Raw genomic sequence first — 18289 nt, forward strand, 5'->3', positions numbered from 1 at the left:
TGTGATACTGTCAGCATGAACCGAAGTGCCAGAACCCAGCTGGCACAGTTGAAGGCTCAAATAAAGGTGGCCAAATCTAAGGGTTTTTAACTCTCCAAGGTTTTTCCCAGGTGGGTGATGAGGGGGGTTCTGTTGCAAATAGGTTTAAATCATATGGTCCGATTTGAGAGTATGTTGTTAACAGGGTGTGAAGTTGTTTGACAATTAAAATGTCTGTGGCTGATGGAACTCTGGCATTACCTTCAACAGGATGTCTTGTTTGGCCAATCACTAGGTCCCTTTGCCTCAGTTGTTGGTTTGGACAGTGACAAGCAATCCTGCAGTCTTTGGGTTGTGAAGCCTGTGTTAGTCAAAAGTGATGGCACGCAGACCTCCGCATTCACCACGCTCCTCCTTGGGAGGTCTGGACTCTGGTTTGCAAACCAGTGAAGACACCAAGATGACTAGCGAGGAGACCAGCACTCACCAGGATAGCACACGGCTCCCTTGACTGGCTTCTGTCACTTAGCGTAGATATTCCCCTAGCATGTATCACCAACAAGAAGAGGTTCTCTGGTTTTACCCTTATGGGCTACGGTGTTGAATTTATTGCATCCAAATTTGAACTGCATTTACTAAGTGGAGTTTTCTGTTTATCTTTTTGGTAGTCCACACTGCCTGTGAGAGTGGTCCTGGAGTACATGGAGATGTCACCCAATTTGTAACCGAGCACGTGGGCTTGTTTCCTGCTACACAATGGAAAAGACCAAATACTGAAGCAACAGTCTTCTGCAGAAAGAAAGTCTTTATTGTAGGGCTGCCAAACAAGGCGACAAGAGGTGAAGTGGCACATTTAATTTGGAAGGAGGGAGCAAGAGGGGCAGGGGGCTCAGGAATGACTGGTGGAAAGTAAGTGTAAATTTCAAAGGAAGTATCCAGAGTTCTGCCCAGGTGCTACTGCTCTGCTCCTCACGCCTCTTTGTGGATTGCACGTGCAAATTCAGGGGGTTCAGTATGTAACAGGAGGTGGATTTTTAGCCTGTGACATCTAAAGTTCATTCTCAGTCATTCTAGTCCCTCAGCATGCCTGTACATCAGCAAGTTGTTTCCGTATTTTCAGTTTCCCTGGTCCTCTGGACAACAAGCTTGGTGTTCCTGGTGTGTCTTTTTGTTTCTGCCATATGGACCTTGCAAGTTACAGGGTATGGTTTCATAAGGGGCCTTGAATTAAGAGGTTAAGGCCTAGGACAAGACAGACCCATCTAGGGGTCCATTTGCTGGAGTGGAATTTGAAAAATTGTTTGAGGAGAACATTACATCTCTCAGTTAAGCTGGCTATCAAGACCTGTCAGGGAGGTAAGAGTGCTACTGAAGGCCTTTCAACAGAGTATAGCATTGTGTATTCTGAAGAGTGAACCATGTGCCTTGGTTAGTATCAGCAATGACTGCAACTCCACAGGTGATGAGGGTAGGGATAAATCAGGTCTGGACTTGCTGTCCCTGCACACAATGCTTTGGCCAAAACTGCCATCTGCAGACTTCAGAATTCCTATCCACCATCATGGTCTTCCACACAGCATTGCTTCTGATCAAAGAGCTCCCTTAACAAGCAGAAAAGCGCTGCAGTGGGCCCAAGCTCTCAAGGAATTCACTGGTCCTACTAGGCTCCCACCATCCTGAAGCAGATGGAATCGTGGAATGATCTCTGGAAGACTTGGTTACAAAGTCAACTGGGTGGCAATACCTTGCAGGCTGGAGCAGGGCTCTCCAGAAGGCTGTGTATGCCCCGAATCAGTGTCTAACACACAGCACTGTCTCCCATGGCCAGCACTCAAAGGGCCCAAATCATGGGATAGAAATTGGAATGTTAACACTCACTGTGATCTGCCCTAGTGTGAACACGTCCTAGTGATCTGCTGGCAAAATGTTTGCTTCCTGCTCCCACAACTGTATATTCTGCTGGCCTAGAGGTCTTAGTCCCAGAGGAAGGAATGCTTCCACTGGGAGATACAATAATGATTCCATTGAGCTGCAAGTTAAGACTGCTGCCCAGCCACTTTGGGCTTCTCATGCCTGTGACTCAACAGCCAGAGAAGGAAGTTAGTGCTGGCTGTCCCCTACCAGGGGACCTGGACTGCTTCCCCACAGTGGAGGCAAGGAAAGTAAGTCTGTGATGCAGGAGGCACCTCAGGGCTTCTTTCAGTATTACCATGCCCTGTGATTAGTGTCAGTGAAAACTGTACCAACCCAACCCAGGCAAAAGTACCAACGGCCCAGATCCTGCAGGAATGGTTTGGGTCACCCCACCAGGTAAAAAGCTGAGCTGCTTGAGAAGGCAAAGGGGACACAAATGGGTGGTGGGAGAAGGTGAAGGTAGTTACAAATACCAGTTACAGAAATGGATATATAGACACAAATGATGACTGTTGGGGCTTCCATCTACCCCACTGGGTCACTTTTCTACCTGGATGGGGTAGCCTTTCAAGAGAAGGCGTCTCTTTGACTCTTTTAGAGTCACTGTCTTTTGACCCAAGAGCGGACTTGTGCTCCCACCGCTGTCCTTGCTGGGGCTGGTGCACTCCAGGGGATGTGTGATATGCCATGTGCACACGGCAGTCCTAGGTGACTGACTCCCAGCACACTGAGGATTTCTAACATATTATGTTCTTGTAACAAGTGTCTCAGGTGTAGATTTTGTGCCCGTGAAGGCACAAACTTCATTTAGACTCCCAATTACATTTCTTTTTCTCAGCTAATCAGTGGGGACTGTGGGCAGCACCTTGGTCCTCATTATTGGGGTTTCTGGGGTTCTGTGTGGTCCAACCCTGAATAAAGAATGGAAGAAACAATCACAGGGTGGGCTTGCAGAACTCCTGGGCCAGTCCCGCATCCCTCTGCCTGGGGACCAGGACATGTCAGGTCCTAGAAATGAGCAGATCAGGATGTGAGGTTAGGGAAGCATTTATTGAGTGCCTGCTATGGGACTCTGGCTGGCGCTAGGAGTCGGAGTGTAGCCAAGGCTTCACCCAGTCTCAGGGACCAGGGGTCTTAGACGGATAACCCCACCATCCCCACCCAGCACAGACTCAGCTGAGGCAGCTGTACTGAAATAATGCCTTTATTTCCTGGAGCCCAGGGTGTAAGACCAGTGCAAGGTGGGTCCTCCTTGCCTAGGAGGGCATCAGGCCCTGCTTGGTTGGCAGTTCTGGGTCCTTCTCCTCACTGACTCCAAGGGGCTTGGGATTGGCCTGCAGGAGGTCAGGGTCTGAAGTGGGAGTCTCCTCACATCCCTGTACCCATACCTCCATGGGTCCTGCCCCTTCCCACCCCACCACTGCCACTCTCTACACCTTTGCCTTTGCTGTGTCCCTGCAGGAATGCCCTTCCCCGAAAGAGACCATCTTCTGAGGACCCTGCAGACCCCCTCCTTGCTTTCCCACCCCCAGCTCCCTTCATGAGCTGTCTCTGCTCCCTGCACCCAATTCCAAGGCTCACAGCTTCTCCTGGGCCAGTCCCTTCCTCTTGCTTGCTCTGGCCTTGAGCAGGGACCTGCACCTCAAGTTTTTCCAGCTCCTCCTTCAGCCTGGACAGACAGGGGTGGGGTAGGAGGGTGGGGAGGAAGAAGTGTAGGATTGTGAAGAGACCAAGAGGCAGAGGCTGGAAAGGAGCAAAGATTCCCTCAGCCACCTTCCCCTTGGGGACTGGGGGGAGGGGCTCCGTGCCCACCTCTGCCTCTTCTGCTGCAGCTGCTGGCACTTCTGTTGCAGCTGCTCCTGGCGCTGGGCAGCAGCCTCCAGGAGCTCCTGTGCTTTCCTGTTCTCCTCCTCAAACAGATGCCTGTGGGTGGGGCCATCAGTGCTGGCAGCCCCCTCCTCCACCCCACTCCCCACTCCCCACCCCTGCCTTACACCACAGCGGCTGCCTCCTGACTGCGGAGGAAGAGTCCCTCAGTGATTGCGGAGCAGCCGGTGGCTCCAAACTGGGAGCACAGACGATGCTTCACATCCTCCAGCTTTGCCTCCACCAGCTTCTCTGCAGCAGGAAGAGACAGACAGATGGGCAGGGCAGGGCTGGGCAGGGCAGGGCAACCCCATTTGCCAGGCCTCACCTTCCTTGAGCAACTGCTCCTTGCTGCTGTCTAAGGCACCAATCTCCAGGGCCAGCCGCTCTGGCTTCTGAAGGGTAGAAAGGAGGCCTGTTCACATATCCTGGCTTCCTCCCATGTGCCTCAGAGAAGTCGATCTGGATCTGGTCTTTACTCAGCACACCTCGTTTCCTACTGCTCTGGCCCTCTGTGTTTGCTAGGCATGGTCCAGCCTTGAGGCCTTTGCATTTGCCATTCCCTCTGCCTGAACTGCTTCCCCTCAGATACCTGTGGTGCAGTGCTGGAGTGGCTCATGAGCTGGTTAAGTTCAGCAATTCTGCAAGGTTTGAGGTCAGCCCTCGGGTGAGTATGTACTACAGGGGATCCTGCAAACAGTACAAATTGAGACTGTTCTCTGGAGAGTCAGTTACCTGCCCAGCACTGCAGCTCCTCCTCTTTCCTCTGTGACCTCCTCACTGAGGCCTTCCATCCTGACATTCACTCTGTCTTCTTGTTTGGGATTCTCGGGTGGCAAACACTGGCCTGCTTGGCTCCCCACTGCCTGCCCTGTGCCTGTGACGGCCCCACACACACCCATGATCTCCCTGATGAATGCACCTTCCTTGGTTCATCAGGGCTCCTCCTGACCACTAAAGGCCTGGGAGGGCATCAGGGATGAGTAGGCAGGACCAGTGAGGAGGATGACCAGGTGGCAGCGAGCGTGATGAGGAACTGGACTGAGCATGATTCTGGTATGTGGCCATCAGGGCTTGCTCAGGAGCTGGCTGTGGCAATTGAGAGGAAGGAGGCCAGGAGGATGACCCTGAGTTATGGGCCTGGTGCTGCCAGGTAAGATGTGGAAGGTGGAAGGAGTGGCTCTGAGTGACTCACATGGAACTCCCAGAGGTCCTTGTGCTGGCCCATCAGATCCTCCAGTTGTTCCTCAAAATCCAACCTGGGGACCAACCACACAGGATGAGGGGCCATGGGCTGAGAGACACCCCTCCCCAAACTGGCCCAGGCCAGGGGTCTTCACGCACAGACCTAGGGGAGCTCTCCCACACTCTCTGCTTTGCTGGGCGCACTTTTTGCCACCTGGACCCTCCAAGCCTCAGCTCAGCCAGCTCCTCTTCTAACCCTCATTCCTAGTATTACCCTCTTACAACCCAGCCCAGCCCACCAGGCCTTGGGCAGTGGCCTTTACCTCAGCTGCCTCTGTTTGTTCTTTTCTTCCTCAATCTGAGAGTTCAGGGCAGAAATTCGATCTTTGCACTCCTGCAGCATGGTCTGCTTCCTGGCAAGAGGCAAGGTAGCTCTTCATGTTTTCTGAATGTCTCCCTAGGAGGCAGCTGGGGTAGGGCTTCTGCCTTCTTCTACTGAAGTCTGTTCTAGCCTTCTAGATTTGAAGTCCTTCTCTGTAACTGTGTGTGTGTGTGTGGGGGGGGTCGGGGGCATAAGAACACGCCCCTGAAAATATCACTGTGAAGCTTAGGGAGATCAGTGTGGGGATGGTCAAATGCACAGTTAATCTCATGGATTTCTCAAAGTTTCAATCTTGGGGCCTCTGGTCACAAAAGGAGTAGAATAAGCATTTGGGAGGTAGAGAGATGGATGCACAAACAGCTGGGTGGATGGAAGGATGATGGATGAATGGAGAGACTAGGAGGACAGATGGTTGGCTTGATGCCTCAATAAAGGGACAGATGGACAGATGCGTGAACAGATAGCCAACACGCCTGTGGAAAGTATAAAAGGCACAGAATAAAAACCAGCTGAAGGAATTTAACTGATGTTCAGGCAAATGAATGGTGATCCCATTGAGTGAGAGAGTACTGTTAGAGCAAAGTGGGAAGACACCCACTTTACAAAGGGAGAGGATGAGAGCTGTGGGTCTGAGACCGATTCCCGTCACTTTCTTTACCAGAATGAAGGGGCAGCGTGGAGCAGGCCCAGGTGGCAGCTCTTACCTCTGTGCCTCAGCTTCCTTCTCCTGGCAGTGGAGCCGGAGGGTCCTCAGGGTCTCTGCAGGGGGAGGAAGTGAGGGTGCCACAGAGCCCATCAAGGCGCAAGGCTTGCGCAGAGGTAAATGGGCCGGATCACGTGGGGTCCTGTGGACAGCTGATGGGACATGTACTGCATGGCTGGTGGAAGCCACACGAGGGATGCCAAGGAGATTCAGGTTTCAAAGGCTTCCACTGCTACTGAGAGTGGGCTTCTGCAGGGTGGCAAAGGCAGAACCCTAGAGATAGAGTAGCTGCAATTACCTTGCTTTTTGCTCAAGATCTCTTTCAGGTGCACTTTCTCTCCATTCACTGGAAAACACGATAACAGTCAGGCATCAGGAACCACGCACTGCACCCTCAGGGACTGGGCTTGCCCAGTCACATGGGCAGTTTGGTAAAGCCATACCCCTAACCTCAAACGTGGGCCCTCCCCTCTTGCGCACTCCCTGTAAGCACCAAAGTGCCCAGAAGTTGATAAAGGATGTTTGTGAGGACCCTGTGGAATGCCAGTACGTTTACATGGAGGGGAGAGAAAAAATAAAGACATCACATGAAGTGGGATAAGGGCTGTGAAAAACACATCAAGCAGTAAGGGCCATGTGACTAGGTGCAGGCAGGGTGCTGTTGGTCACTGGGGAAGGCTTCTCTGAGGAGGCGACATCTGAGCTGACAGCTGAATGATGATGTGAAGCAGCAGGAATCTGTATTATCTGGGGAACCTGGCTAGCAAAGGACCTGAGGTAGGAGTAAGCTTGGAGGGTGTTTCAGGAACACTCTCACCCACAGAGTGGGAGTGGGGATATGGGTAGGACCTGAGGTCAGGGAGGGGGCAGGAGCCTTTGGCCACACAAGGATGCTGACTGTCTGCAACACAGGGTTCAGGGAGGCATGACATTAAGGGGATCTCTGGGTGACCCCTGACAAGCTTACATGAGTCCAGTTCCTTCTGCAGGGCCTCCCAGACAGTCCGGGCCTCCCCCAGCTCCTCACTGGCTTTCTTTTTTGCTGTGCCAAAGAGCAGGACATTGTGTAAGTGTCTGTTCTTGCAAACATTTAACATTTGTCTTCACGCAAACCTAGAGGGGCCCAGATTTTACAGAGCAGGAAATGAGGCTTCCAGGGCCTAAGCCCTTCTCTTGGGGCTCAGCTGGCAGCAGTGACTATGGCAGCTGTACTGAGCTGGAGCCATGCCTGGCTTATTGCTCTGCTGTTTCAAAATACTTAGTAATTTTCAGCAAGGGGCCCTGGATTTTCATTTTGCACTGGGCCCTGCAAATCATGTAACTGATCCTGGCTGACAAGCCAAAGTCCTGATCTCACCTTGCTGAACCTCATTAATCCGGTTAATCAGGACCTCAACCCTGGGCTCTAGGCTTCCCGCTGCAGGCAGAAAACAAAGTTGAGTGAAGATGAGAGACAGGGCAGAGAGTGGTGGGTGCCCTCCAGGGGCTAACATTCTGGGTAGGGGAGACAGGAACAGATAAACAAAAATACAGAGTCAAGTTGTGGTAACTGCAGTCAAAAGAAATAGTGGGGCAACAGATTAAAAAGTGAAGGAGTGGATGTGCATCTTCAGATATGATGAGACCTCCTGAAGGCCCCAAATCAAGTGAGGTGGGTAGGCCTTGCAGTTCCCCTGGTAGGCGTGGGAGACAGTGCAAAGGCATTCCCTGTGGTAGGAACACGTCTGGAAGGTGCCTGGTGAGCAAGCAGAGAGGAGCAGAGCGGAGGTGCAGGGAAGGGAGGAAAAAGTGAAAACCTGGATTCAACAGAGTGCAGTGAGAGCCAAATGGATGGCCATCAAGGGACTGCCTTTATCTCCTTACACTTTAATTTTGAACCATAGGGTCATATTTTTACTTCAAAAAAGTAGAAGTAGGAGAGAGCAAATGAGTTACATCCCAAGGTTGTGAATTGTGGGGCCTGGAATGAATTCCACTTCTGCCTGACCCCAAACCTCAGACTGAGCCTCAGTTACAGAAGAGACATGTGACCTTTCTGCAACTTCTTCACCATTTCCATCAAGTCTTCAATTTTCTGTGAGGACTCAGCCTGCCCTGTGGAGACAAAACCAAACATGTAAGAATCATGCAGGAAAAGCCTGAGGAAGGACCTGACAACTTTGGGCTGGGACTGAGGTGGGCTGAGGGCAAGTCTCCAGGCAGTGTTGCCTTTGCTCCTCCACCTGAGGTAGGCACTACACAAGAGATGAATCGGGGCCCTTCACAGTCAGTTTTTCCTAAAGGGTATAATGACACCACAGATTTCCCCTTAATAAAACTCAGGGCAAGAAAAGGTGTGCACTCTTACTGCTAGTACTGCTTAAAGCTCAGGATGTAATAATGAAAGAAAAAAAAGGAATGGTATAAAAAACTGGAAACAAGGAGTCAGAAGTCACTGTAACTGGTAGATGGCATAATCAACTAGAAAGTTCTAGAGAATCTTATTAAAAAAAAAACTCACCAAGAATACAAAATTTAATAAGATGTCTCATTTAAATATATATAAATACAAATAGCTTTCCTATATAGAATCATTATTCTGAAGGCTCCCAGTAAACTATTTCATATATACTTACTTATAATCAATACAGGCACTTATTTTTAACCCCTTATGAATTAGATCTAGGCAACTAGTATTAATGGCATTAACAACCCAATAAAGATAACTGGACATTATGAGCTATTTGGTGTAAAAATATAATGTAGGATTCTTGTCAAGAAAATGACACTAATACTTGTTAAGCCTCTTAATCTAAATACCAATTCAGAGGAAACATATGGACAGAGGAACACTTCAAAGACACATGGGGATGCAATTAGCAACATCCACACTGGGAAATTTCACAAGAAAAACAACCCAGTTTCTTTCATTTAAATACATTTCAGGGGGAAAGGGAGAAACAAAGACCCTTATAGACAAAAAGAAATTAAAAATACATCAGCCAATCTCAGTAAATGGACTATATTTGAATCTTGATTCAGTCAAATACACTTTTAAATATATTGATGACATAATCAGAGAAATTTGAAAATGGACTAGATAGCGGATGAAACAAAGGAATTATTGTAGCTATAATTCAGATGTGACAATGCTACTGTGGTTACTTTTCTGAAAAGAGTATTTAATTTTTAGAGATATACATGGAAATATTTATACGTTTTTATGCCTGAGATGCTTTGAAATGAAATAGTGGAGTGGGTGGTAGGGAGTGGGTGAGGAAAAGAGGAAACAAGATTGGCCAAGAGCTGATAATTGTTAAAACTGAAAGATGAGTTCATGGGGTAATTATACTTTGTTCTTGAAAATTTTTAAACTGAAGTATAGTTGATTTACAATGTTGTTAGTTTCAGGTGTACAGCAAAGTGATTTAATTATACATACATGTATGTACACATATATACTTTCAGATTATTTTCCATTATAGGTTATTACAAATATCGGATAGAGTTCCCTGCTTACAATAGGACCTTGGTGTTTATCCATTTTATATTTAGTAGTGTGTATCTGTTAATCCCAATCCGAATTTATCCCTCCCTAGCTTTCCCCTTTGGTAACCGTAAGTTTGTTTTCTACATCTGTGAGTCTATTTGTTTTGTAAATAACTTCATTTGTATCATTGTTTTAGATTGTACATACAAGTGATACCATATGGTATTTGTCTTTCTCTGTCTGACTTTCCTCACTTAGTATGATAAACTCTAGGTCCAGCCACGTTGCTGCAAATTGCATTGTTTCATTTTTTATGCCTGAGTAATATTCCATTGTATAAATATACGACCTTCTTTACCCAGTCATCTGTTGATGGACATTTAGGTTGCTTCCATGTCTTGGGTATTGTAAATAGTGCTGCTATGAACATTGGGGTGCATGTATGTTTCTGAATTAGAAAATCAGAAATCAGTTTTTATCTTTTCCAGATATACACTCAGGAGTGGGATTGCTGGGTCATATGGTGAGTCTATTTTAGTTTTTTAAGGAACATCCATACTGTTCTCCATAGTGGATGCACTGATTTTCATCACCACCAACAGAGTAGGAGGGTTTCCTTTTCTCCATACCCTCTCCAGCATTTATTATTTGTAGACTTCTTGATGATGGCCATTTGACTGGTGTGATGTGATACCTCATTGTAATTTTGATTTTCATTTCTCTGGTAATTAGCAATGTTGAGCATCTTTTCATGTTCCTGTATGTTCTTTTGTAAATACTTAAAATTTTCCATAATAAAAAGTTTTTAAAAATCAACCAAGGAGGGAACAGTATAGCTCAGTGTAGAGTGCATATTTAGCACACATGAGGTCCTGGGTTCAATCTGCAGTACCTCCATTAGAAAAAAAAATAATAAATAAGAACCAACCAATCAATTAATCAATATAGAGAAGGTAAATAATTATTTCTACAGAAGAACAGAGAAAGGGAGAAAACAGTTAACCAAAAACTACACAAATGGTTAATAAATATTAGAAAAGATGTATGATCTCAGTAATAAAGAGATGAAAATAACATATTATATCTAGCAGGTTGGTAAAGACTAGTAAGTCCAATAATGCCCTGTGTTTATGATGATGTAGAGAAACAGGCCCTCATATACACTGATAGTCGGTGGAAACTGATGCCACCTTTTGTAGGACAATCTGGCTACATCAACATTTTGAAGACATAATTCCACTTCTAGGAATCAATCCATCAGATATATTTGGCTAAATATGCAAAAGGTATGTTAAATGACATTGAAGCAATATTTATGTCAAAAGTGGGAAACAACTTGAATGCCCATCAGTAGAGAACTTATGATTCATGTCCACAATAGAATACTGTGCAACAATTGAAAAGGAGGTAGATTCTTATGTATTAACAATGAAAGAGATCCTAGATAGATAAAAGTAAAGAAAGTGTGAAACGGTGTAATATAGAATCCTACCTGTCTACAAAAAGAGGTGAAAGATATACCTTGTCAGTCTAAAAATATATGAATCCTATGTCTAAAGAATTTCTGGCCTGAATCACACAAAGGATTTTTCAACAGTAGTTCTGAAGGATAGGACTGGAAGGATAGGTAAGAGAATGTTTACTTTTCATCACATACTTCTGCATATGGCTTTATTTTTAAAGGTTAATAGATTTCCCTGGGTGACTCAAAAATGACATTTACAGTTTCTCTGAGCAACCATTTTTCCAGGTATTATTAATAGACTAGGCAGTGAGCTGTACCTCTGTATTTTTCTATACTGCATGTCGTAAGGTAAGGCACAGAGTGGGAAAGCAGTAAATAACTGTTCAAAGCGCCAACTAAAACACTGTTAATAATAAAAAAAAAAATCCAGGGTACTAAACTGCCTGTGTAGTATGAGGCCCCTAATTTTTACTTTTTATTTTTAAATGATTTCAAATTTACTTAAAAGTTGCAGAAATAGGATACACAGTTTCTACATGCCCTTTACCCTGATTTTTCCATCTGATGACATTTCTGAGCCTTGAGAATGAGTTTCAGACACAATGCTTCATTACCCAAAATATATCAGTGTGAAGTTCTAAAGTACAAGGACATTCTCCTTATGTAGTCACCACAGTACAAAAAATTAAAACTGAGAGAATAACAGTGATAGATATTAAGATATGATCCTCAAATGGAACTTTTAAAATGTCCCCTACTTTCACTTTTACATTTTAAAGTTCTGTTAAGTATTAATCACATAGTTCTAGTAGACAAAACAAAATTAAAATTAAAAAATGTCCTTTCACCTCTACATTGCCCTCAGAATTCAAATTCCTTCCTGAAAGTCATCAATTAGGAAGGCAGCTTCCAGACATCTTTCTGTGCAGCCTCCATAGTGCTATAATTATCATTTTTCCATCTTGCCTTCCTTCATAATCTTTTGAAGATCATGCTGTATCTGCATAAATGTATCTAATAATTTAAAAGTTGATGTAGTTAACTGGATTTTAATTCCATTTCTTCCTCATTTTAGAAATCCAGTCTACAGGTATTTCTCAGTGTGCACAGGATTTAGCTATTTCCCCCCCATGTTTTCCTACCCCCATCTAGACTCCAGTGACCACCCAGTCCATGCATCTATGTGTTTTGCGTGATCCTCCAGGATGGTGACCAAAAAGGGGAAAAAAGTAACTTATATGCTAAAATCTGTGCCAGACGGGCTACTGCAAAGCCTTTACCCACTAGTCTTCCTATCCTCTGAGTATACTAAGGGCTGTGTCTCCACAGTACCACTGACACTAGACAGCACCACTGCCCCCTTTTAAAACAAGCTAATGGGCTGAAAATGGGATCTCAATGTCCCTTAATTTCATTGTTACTTGCCATAGAGTGAATGTTTGTGTTCCCCCAAATTTCATTTGTTGAAATCTTAATGTCTGAGGGGATGATATTAGGAGGTGTGGTCCTCATGAATGGGATTATTGCCTTATAAACAACCCCAGAGAGGTCCCCTGCCCCTTCTGCCCCGTGAGGGCACAGCGGGAAGAGGACATCTAGGAGCCAGGAAGCTGGTCCTCACCTCACACTGAATCTGCTGGTGCCTTTGTTTTGGGCTTCCAACCTCCAGAATTGTGAGAAATAAAACCGACGTTTATAAGCCACCCAGAATCTGGTATTTCATCAGCTTTAAGACACGGGTGACGCTGGTTAAACCTTCACCTGAATGTTAGTTTATGTGAGGAACTTGAAACTCGGATACTGAGTTTCTTTAGCACAGCGGCGGCCGCAGTAGGTGCTTAAGAAAAGGATCGCTATGCATCTGTCCTGCTTTTCTCTTGTCCCTCACTGAGGTTGTCGCTGGGTGCCACGCCCTAGTCCCAGCAAGCCATCTGTGCCGTTTACCTCACGAACCGCGCACGGAGCACCCGCCTCGTGCCAGAGCGGCCCCGCGGCCGGCAGGTGTGGAGGGCGCGTCCTGGCCTCCTGCTCACGGCAGGCCGGAACGCGGGGCGGGGGCGACAAGGGCAGGTCAACCGGCCGCGGGTTGGCGCCCCGCACAGCCCTCCCCACCCCCGTGCAGCGCGCAGGCGCACGCCCCTCTGGGATGTTTTTCACGCCTCTCCTCTATGCTGGGCTGTAATTTCGAAAAACTTTTAAACTGAAATGAACTGCCACGTCCCCCTCTCCCGGTGAGGTGGACGCCATCACTCAATGGCCGGTGTCAGGACGGAAAAACGTGAGGCCCGGACCCGGGCTCGCGGCACACCGCCGCTGAGAACTGCCCGGGCAGGGACCGTCAGGTGGGAGCCCCGGGGACGGCCCTCGGCTGGGAAGCCTGTGGAGGCGCAGGATCAACTCGGAGGGCTGACCCCTGCCTACGTCGAGCTCCTTCAGCAAACAGCAGGCAGAGCCGCCCAGACCCTTCCAAAGCGGCTGAAAATAATTTTTCCTCACGACCCCCCGGACTCTGAGGAAAAGGCCGCCTGCGCGCGCTTTCTACCCGCCCAGCCCGTCTACAGCCCGGCCCCCACCGAAGGCCTCCGGGCCCAGCACTACCTCTGGCCTCGTCAGCCCGGCCCATGGCTCCCGCTGACTCCGTGCCGGAAGGCCCCGGCAGGGAGGCCATCTCCTGTCAGTTCGTGGGCTCCAGGCGTCTGGCGCCTCCACTGAGATTGGATGGAACCCGCGCCGGGGGCGGGGCGTCCTGCAGCGCGCCTGCGCAGTGTGCTCCGCGCCGCATTCCCTCGAGAGCGGGCCACAGGGGAGACGGCCGGGCAGGCGCCAGTGCGCATGCTTGAGCCGCGGGGCCCAGGCGCAGAGCAGGCGGTCTTCCAGGCTTGGAGCTGGCCCGTTGGGGAGCCGGCGACCTGCGCACGCGCAGAGGTCTCTCGAGGGCCAGCCCCACATGACGTCGCCCGCGTGGGCAAGCGTGCCTGCGCCTGGCGGTAGGAAACCGGGTTTGATTCCCATCTCTGCCCACTTAGGAGAGGTTGCCGGTTTGCTCAAAGACTCCGCAGGGGCACTCTGGAGCGAGGCTGTGTGTCGGCCCCATCAGACTTGGCCACTCTTCTCGGCCGATGCAGAGGAAAACGCAAGGGTGGAGCGAGACCCTTGTTCCTCCCAGCGTGATCTCACTTTGGCCCTGCTTAACGCGATGCGTCCTCACTGGAGGCAGGGCTGAGGGGTGGACGGTGTCAGATCTGTGGAGCGGGCAGGGCTGCGTGCCTGCCGCGTTCCCTGTGGGTCCAGGATGGCCATGGTGGACCTTAGGTGACTTTAGGTGAGGGTTCAGCCAGGCTGCCGGGCTCCCTGCCTGCGCGGACGGGACAAAATTCACGTTTCTGGGGAGGCCGGTGAACCTGGGTGCAGGCCGCGCAGGTGTCATTACTAGCCTCAGTCGTCGTCACATCTGCAGAAATCCTGTTCCGAGATGTCCCGCCCCTCGCTTTCCTCACTTGTTGGTGGGATCCAATCACGACAGTAGCAAGTGTGAGGAGCAGCTTTGAGCACGTGCAAAGCCCTGCTCTAAGAACTGACTTCAACTTTCCTCATCTGTAGACTGGGACTAGTAATAGCAAACAAGAACTAACGAGTTACGAGGGCTTCCTGTGCCAGAACAGTTACTTTTCTCATGGTACCAGATTATTTCATTTAATCTGTCAAAACCCAACCTGGCTGAGCTTCCCCTCACTCACTCTGCTCAAGTCAACAGCCTCCTTCCTCAAGACAAATAGGCTCAGACCTACCTTAAGCGTTTACAAAGGCTGTCACCTCTACCAATTGCACCCTTCCAAAGGGCCAAATCTTGAACTGTCGCATCAAGGTGAATACGCCTTCTACAAATCCGTAGCTCACATGATATGGATAAGGTTATGAAAAGTCACAGAGCGTTAGGATTAAGGATCAAAGTCAGCCTGGGCCACTGTCAGGGAAAGGGTCAAGAGTCAATGTGAGAGGCCAGATTCAGGGTAACTTTTCATTGTTAGGATCAGTATCAAGGTCAGAGACAGGGATAGGAATTAGTGGCTGAAGCCATGGTGGTTCCCACCCAAGACCATGGTTCAAGTCAGGGACCACCGACACGAACTATGGCAGAGTGGACCATAATCTCCTTGCTTCTGGGGCCACTTGTTTGGGAATGAACTGACTTAGGCAAGATCTGGACAGACCAAAGGTTCAAATGACCCTTAAAAATAGAGCTTATCCTGTTGTACAGACTTCCTGGGGTTAGGGGTTAGGGTCAGGGATAGAGATTAGGGTCAGGATTAGGATCTAGGGTTGGGCTGTGGCTCAGCATCCAGGGTCAGGGTCAGTGGTGGGGGTCAGGGGTCAGAGCTAGACTAGGGCTAGGGTTTAGGTCTGGCATCAGGGTCAGGGTTTAGAGTCATGGGTCAGGATTAGAGAGTCAGGGTTAGAGGGTCAAGGTTTAGAGCTGAGGGGTCATAGTCCAAGGTCTAAGGGTCTGGGGTTAGAGTTGGTAGAGTTTAGGCTTAGATGTCAAAGGATCAGGGTTATAGGTTACAGTGTTAGAGGATTAGGGTTAGAGTTAGGTTTAAGCATAACTGATTCTCTTCCCCCTCTTCACTCTCTATCTTTCTGAGCCTCCAGGATGGATAGGACTTGCCTAGAGTCACACATGAGACAGGGAGTTAAGCTGGACCACTGATATCTGCACCAGAGTACAGGGCTCTGATAGAAGAATGAAATGTCTGTTCTGGTCACTGATTGTTTCAAATGGAGTTCTACCTCAGTCAGGTGTTCTGGAGAGCCTCAGAGATTGCACAGGATGTCTCTCTGCCTTCCCACCTGGGAAGGGAGGTGCCGGCCCCACTCTGTCTGGGCAGCTCTAGGTTCCAACTCAGCCCTGACATACTGGGCACTCAATAGATATGTTTGGATTTATACAGTTGAGTGCAGTGACCTGCCAGCCTCCAGGTGCTGCATACTTGAAGAATGGCTGGGCTGTCCTGGGCCTGGATGGATCCTTTGTCCCACTCGTCCAAGTGGGGAGCAGTAGACAGTCAGGTCTTAGCCAGGACAGCCCTTGGCCTCCAACCATCCAGGCAGGCATCTGCGGTTCTCTAGCTCAGGCCAGCCTGGGCCCTGTCAAGCCCTTGTTGCCAATTACTGAGCTGACCATGCTGCTGTGCCGTTGAACAGCTCCTGGGCAGTGTAGACAGCCTCTTGGGATGTCTCTTTTCTCACAGCCTTTTAGCTTACCAAGAGATATAATAACCCTCTACACATTGTATGTGGCCCTGGCTACAACAACCAAACAGCAGACAGCGTCCCTACAATTCTTTGGTCTTCCAGTTGTAACAAACTTTTGACATTCATACTTGTTAAGAGTAAAAGATATGGGGGCAACTGGGCCTCGCAGTGGGCAGTTTCTCATTGAGGCCACACAGTCTCAGTGAGCTGTATGCACTCAGGGCTCAGCCCCTGTTGTCTCCAGAAAGTTTGTCAACTGTGGATTGTATGGTATGGAATGACCCTTGAGGCTCCCACTGCTTCACTGAGTTTCTTTGCCACCCAGCATTTAGTCTCTGCTCTTTGTAAAAGAGAGAGAAGAGACTGGAAAATGAGCAAATTTGTTCTTCCGCGATGGATGATTAATTTGGCCAGGGAGTGAGTGTGACTCCTGGGCTACCTCCTCCAGAGACATAAATGAAGTCTGTGTGCCTTTTGAGGCACATGGACAATCAGGGCCGGGCTCTGAGATGTGAGGACCCAATGCTCAAGACAAGAGCCTTGAGTTTACCACCAACAGCAGTTTTTGTTTAGCAAGTGGAAGAGCTTCTTGCCATCAAGGAAGGACAGCACAAGACCTGGATGAGTGGCTGCAGCCCCTGACCCTAAACAAATCCCTTCCTTCTTTGGGCTTTATATTGCACAGCTGTGCAGTGGGCTGTCAGTGATATAGAAGCAGTTACTTTCCATTTCCCAGTATCTTTTCTCATGCCCACATCCAGCACTTCAGCTTTCCTTGCGGGAACTGCTTGTCACCTGCTTCCAATCCAAACATTTCCAGAGGGCACACCCCACGTTCCACCCATATTGAAGATGGACTTGTGATCTATATCTAGCCAATTCTATGTTCCATCCACTTGGTGCTCTGATGGTTTCAAGGATGAGAATGTGACCCACGCCAAAGGCATTTAAAGCCATGACTTTTCATGGACCCCAGGGAAGGAGAAACACTCTGGTAAAATAGACATTGAGTGGGTGTCAGCCTAGAGTTGCTGGAGGGCCTGGATGCAGTAAGAGAGACTGTATCTATGAGTGGGACCACCCAAAGGCACTTAGTAGAACAAAGGATTGGAAAGAGACCAGGTCACATTGCAACAGAGTGAGCCCTTGGACCTGCCAGGACCAAACCCACTCAAACCTGTGTCTTGCAATTATAAATTTATTTCTATCATTTAAAAAATTGATTTATTTTCCTTGAGTAAATGTGTCCAATCCCTTGGAATCAAAAAAGCTCTAGCTGACACATCAGAATCAATAATCCCTGAGGCTTCCTCAGGTGTACAGGTGGAGCATGGCTGAGGGAGATGGAGACACAGAGTGGGGTCAGATCTTAGGGGAACTGCTGAATAACTCTGTTTCTGTCCCTTCCATGTCCCAGGAGGGGGAGATCCCAGAACAACGAGAGGAGAACCAGCACAGGGAAGAGGTCCTTCAGTAGCTAGTTGTTCTGTTTGTATATCCCTTAGTTATGTTCCATTTTGTTAATGTGTGTTTTTACTAGGAAGTCACCAATTTCCTCTAGATTTCCAGTTTGAGGCAATAGGTTTCTCCTATTTCACTTTTATTTTCTTCTCTCATTCTAGTTTTCTACAGAAATCTCACAAGTAATGAACAAATATTGATACCTTATTATTAACTGACGTCCGTATTTCATTTGGGTTTCCTTTGTTCTAACTCTTTCTTTCCTCAGCATGCATCCAGGGTACCATGTGACATTTGATCATCATGTCTGTTTAGGCTCTTCTGGACTTCGACAGTTTCTCAGACTCTCCTTGTTTCTATGACCTTAACATTGTTGAGGAGAACTAGTTAGGTATTTTGTAGGATGTCCCTCATTGGAATTTACTTGGCGTTTTTCTCTAATTAGGTTGGAGTTACGGGTTTTGAGTAAGCAGGTCACAGAGATACAGTGCTTTCTCATCACTGTATATCAAGGGAACAGGCTCTCAAGGCAGCTTATCATTGTTGATATTAACTTTGGTCATCTGACTGAGGAGGTGTTTGCCAGATTTCCCCACAATGAAGCTGCTCTTC

General features: G+C 48.1%; 1 protein-coding gene across 4 annotated transcripts; it reads right to left on the reverse strand.

The window, feature by feature from the left end:
- Nucleotides 1–3081: 3081 nt before the first annotated feature.
- SYCE1 (synaptonemal complex central element protein 1) lies at nt 3082–13699 on the reverse strand. Of its 4 annotated transcripts, none has more exons than XM_006207449.4 (13): nt 13562–13699; nt 8061–8123; nt 7387–7446; nt 6997–7071; nt 6328–6375; nt 6031–6085; nt 5268–5357; nt 4955–5018; nt 4088–4154; nt 3888–4011; nt 3706–3816; nt 3475–3562; nt 3082–3227 (listed from the first exon to the last, which is right to left on the reverse strand). In XM_006207449.4, exons 1-13 carry the CDS (start codon nt 13629–13631, stop codon nt 3150–3152), a joined length of 993 nt encoding a protein of 330 aa, XP_006207511.2. In that variant the 5' UTR covers nt 13632–13699; the 3' UTR covers nt 3082–3149. The 4 variants fall into 4 exon arrangements, with proteins under 4 accessions (XP_006207511.2, XP_072828296.1, XP_072828298.1 ...); XM_072972195.1 differs by having other exon boundaries at nt 3082–3244; XM_072972197.1 differs by lacking the exon at nt 13562–13699 and adding an exon at nt 12908–12982 and having other exon boundaries at nt 3082–3244.
- Between the last annotated feature and the right edge of the window lie 4590 nt (nt 13700–18289).

The sequence above is a fragment of the Vicugna pacos genome, chromosome 11, assembly GCF_048564905.1.
Source record: "Vicugna pacos chromosome 11, VicPac4, whole genome shotgun sequence".
NCBI classification, from domain to species: Eukaryota; Metazoa; Chordata; class Mammalia; order Artiodactyla; family Camelidae; genus Vicugna; species Vicugna pacos.

Coding starts and splice junctions, on each gene's coding strand:
- SYCE1 (XM_072972195.1), bottom strand. CDS start 13,631: ATGGCCTCCCTGCCGGGGCCTTCCGGCACGGAGTCAGCGGGAGCCATG. Junction 6,376..6,996: donor GCAGAAGGAACTGGACTCAT/GTAAGCTTGTCA, acceptor CGTGTTTTCCAG/TGAATGGAGAGAAAGTGCAC. Junction 3,817..3,887: donor CAGGAGGCAGCCGCTGTGGT/GTAAGGCAGGGG, acceptor CCCCACCCACAG/GCATCTGTTTGAGGAGGAGA.